The 2,103-nt window shown below is 40.8% G+C and overlaps 1 protein-coding gene across 1 annotated transcript; it reads right to left on the bottom strand.

Annotated features, from left to right (window-relative positions):
- Nucleotides 1–946: 946 nt before the first annotated feature.
- LOC116832760 (taste receptor type 2 member 8-like) lies at nt 947–1,873 on the bottom strand. Its single transcript, XM_075063446.1, has one exon. It carries the CDS (start codon nt 1,871–1,873, stop codon nt 947–949), a length of 927 nt encoding a protein of 308 aa, XP_074919547.1.
- Nucleotides 1,874–2,103: the final 230 nt, after the last annotated feature.

Genomic DNA, 2,103 nt, shown 5'->3' with positions numbered 1-2,103 from the left:
CTGGTTTATTTACAGAACGATATACAAATTCCTGTTCCCCTGAATACAGTAGGAACAAAGAACTTCGGGCAGTTTCCTGGCTCAAAATTCCCCAGGTCTGCCACTCCAGTAAGTTTTGTGCCACAGAAACACTCTCTCTCTGCTTCTTGTCAAGGTCATACTAACAACTGCTTCTCCATGCTTTCTCCTGGCTTTGTGCCCCTAGCACAGACAGGCTGCAGAACCAAAATCTTACACCCTGCATTTGCAATCAGGGCAACTCTTCAGCCCACAAAATTTAAGTATGACTTGCAATATGCCTTGATTAGTCCATCCTTTGTTTGTAGTTATTTAGTATCTAAAGGGACTTGATTAATTTTCAGTAGAGGTTGAAAGAATGCTTAGCATACCCATTGACTTTAAACTAGATCTGTGATTGTCTCTGGATCAAAGACTCACCTGGAGGCAGCCTCTAGCACCATTCATCACAACAGGGCCAGATCCTCTAGGCCATCTTTTGTTTTCATTTGTTAATGTGATGTTCTTGTCTTTTCACATCAAGACCCTCAAGATCATTAGGAAGTCACTGCAGGCATCTGGGATTGTAGAGATCTTGCAACTTGGATATGGAAGGTGGAGGTCCAGTCCACCTCTCTCATTTTAGGACCCCAGCATGACTGGATATTTGTACCCATTCAGGGGCTCTTCCACTCCTCAATCTCAGGAAATCTAGCTCACAATCAAGAGGAGTTTGCCCTTGACCTCCAAGAGTTATTCATTCACAAACATTTAAGAAAAAAGAATCAGCCACCCTAAGTTTAACATGGTCCTTTACCACTATCCACAAGAAGCAAAGCTCTTCATAAAAATCTTGTAATCTTAGTGGATGCTGAAGTAGGGGAAAATATTTGATAGATACATAGAGAGGAGAAGGGGATGTCTTTGTGGAGTTTCATCATGAGCAGTTTTATGAAACAGCATCTCTCAGCCTGCAACCAGCATAGTGCAAAGCCCTCACTGCTACCCTCTTCAGTTTGAGATTATCCAAAATTAAAATAATAGAGTGCCCAGAAGGATAAGCACTCATTATCACTGACCATAAATAGTAGGAGCTGATGGTAGATAATTGTAACAAAAACATTAGCAGTGCCACAAAATAAGAAATGTAGAAGAAAATGAAAGTGATCAGTCCTTTAATTGCTCTGACATGAGCTTCAGTAATGGTGTCCCTGGAGCTGCTTGTGGTTTTTTCCATCCTCTTGCTGTGTTTCCACAGTGAAGTGATTAACAGCATGGAGGAAATAATAAATATAATGAAGGGAGTGCAATATCCAAGCATGGACAAAATAAAGAAGCCAGAAGATAAATCAAATTTATGTTGACATTCCTGGGTGGTGTTTCCTGATAGATTATTCATTGAATGGTCTATGTACTTACTTTCTATGGCATTGATTGAAGGGAAACAGGTGACCAAGGAGACCAGAAAGGATCCCATGAGTAGCTGTGGCACTAGCCCTGATATTCTCTGCTTCAACCAGAGGAAGAGAGGTTGGCTGAAGTTGGCGATCTTCACGCAGTAGAAGACACTGAGCAGGGTGGCAAACCATAGATTAAGAGTATTTAGAAACATCCAGAAAGCAGTCGATGGTCTCAACATAGCACACCATTCATCAATGCCTTCAGGTAGTTGAAATAAGATATTGTTAATGATTATTGTGCACTGTAGGAAAAATCTGGAGATGCTCAGGTTAGTCAGAATAATGTCACAACAGGTCAGTTCTCTGTTTCTGATCCATTCACTGAAATTCACAATAATCATCAATCCGTTTGCTATAATCCCTGTAATGAACTCAATTCCTAAAATGATCAAAACAATAATAATTACAGGAAACATGGTCCTTGCCTTTGGTCACTAATGCTTGCTCAGCTTCTGAAGCTTCAGGAGAAATTGTTCCAGAAGAAAATGCCTCACTGAAGTGCCAGGCTTCTGGTATCTTATCAGGGCCTCTGCTGTCCTGCCTTTGTATCAAACTAAAAGATGGGAGATGTTTTCAGCTATTGAACGTGGAAGACTCAGGTGTGTTTGTTGGCACGCAAATCTCAGAAAGATTCTATTACATTTGT

The sequence above is a fragment of the Chelonoidis abingdonii genome, chromosome 3, assembly GCF_003597395.2.
Source record: "Chelonoidis abingdonii isolate Lonesome George chromosome 3, CheloAbing_2.0, whole genome shotgun sequence".
Classification (NCBI taxonomy): Eukaryota; Metazoa; Chordata; order Testudines; family Testudinidae; genus Chelonoidis; species Chelonoidis abingdonii.
The sequence above is the reverse complement of the archived record's forward strand: the minus strand, read 5'-3'. Positions and strand labels throughout refer to the sequence as shown.

What these genes read in the sequence shown, in the direction of transcription:
- LOC116832760 (XM_075063446.1), bottom strand. Translation starts at nt 1,873, where the DNA reads ATGTTTCCTGTAATTATTATTGTTTTGATCATTTTAGGAATTGAGTTC.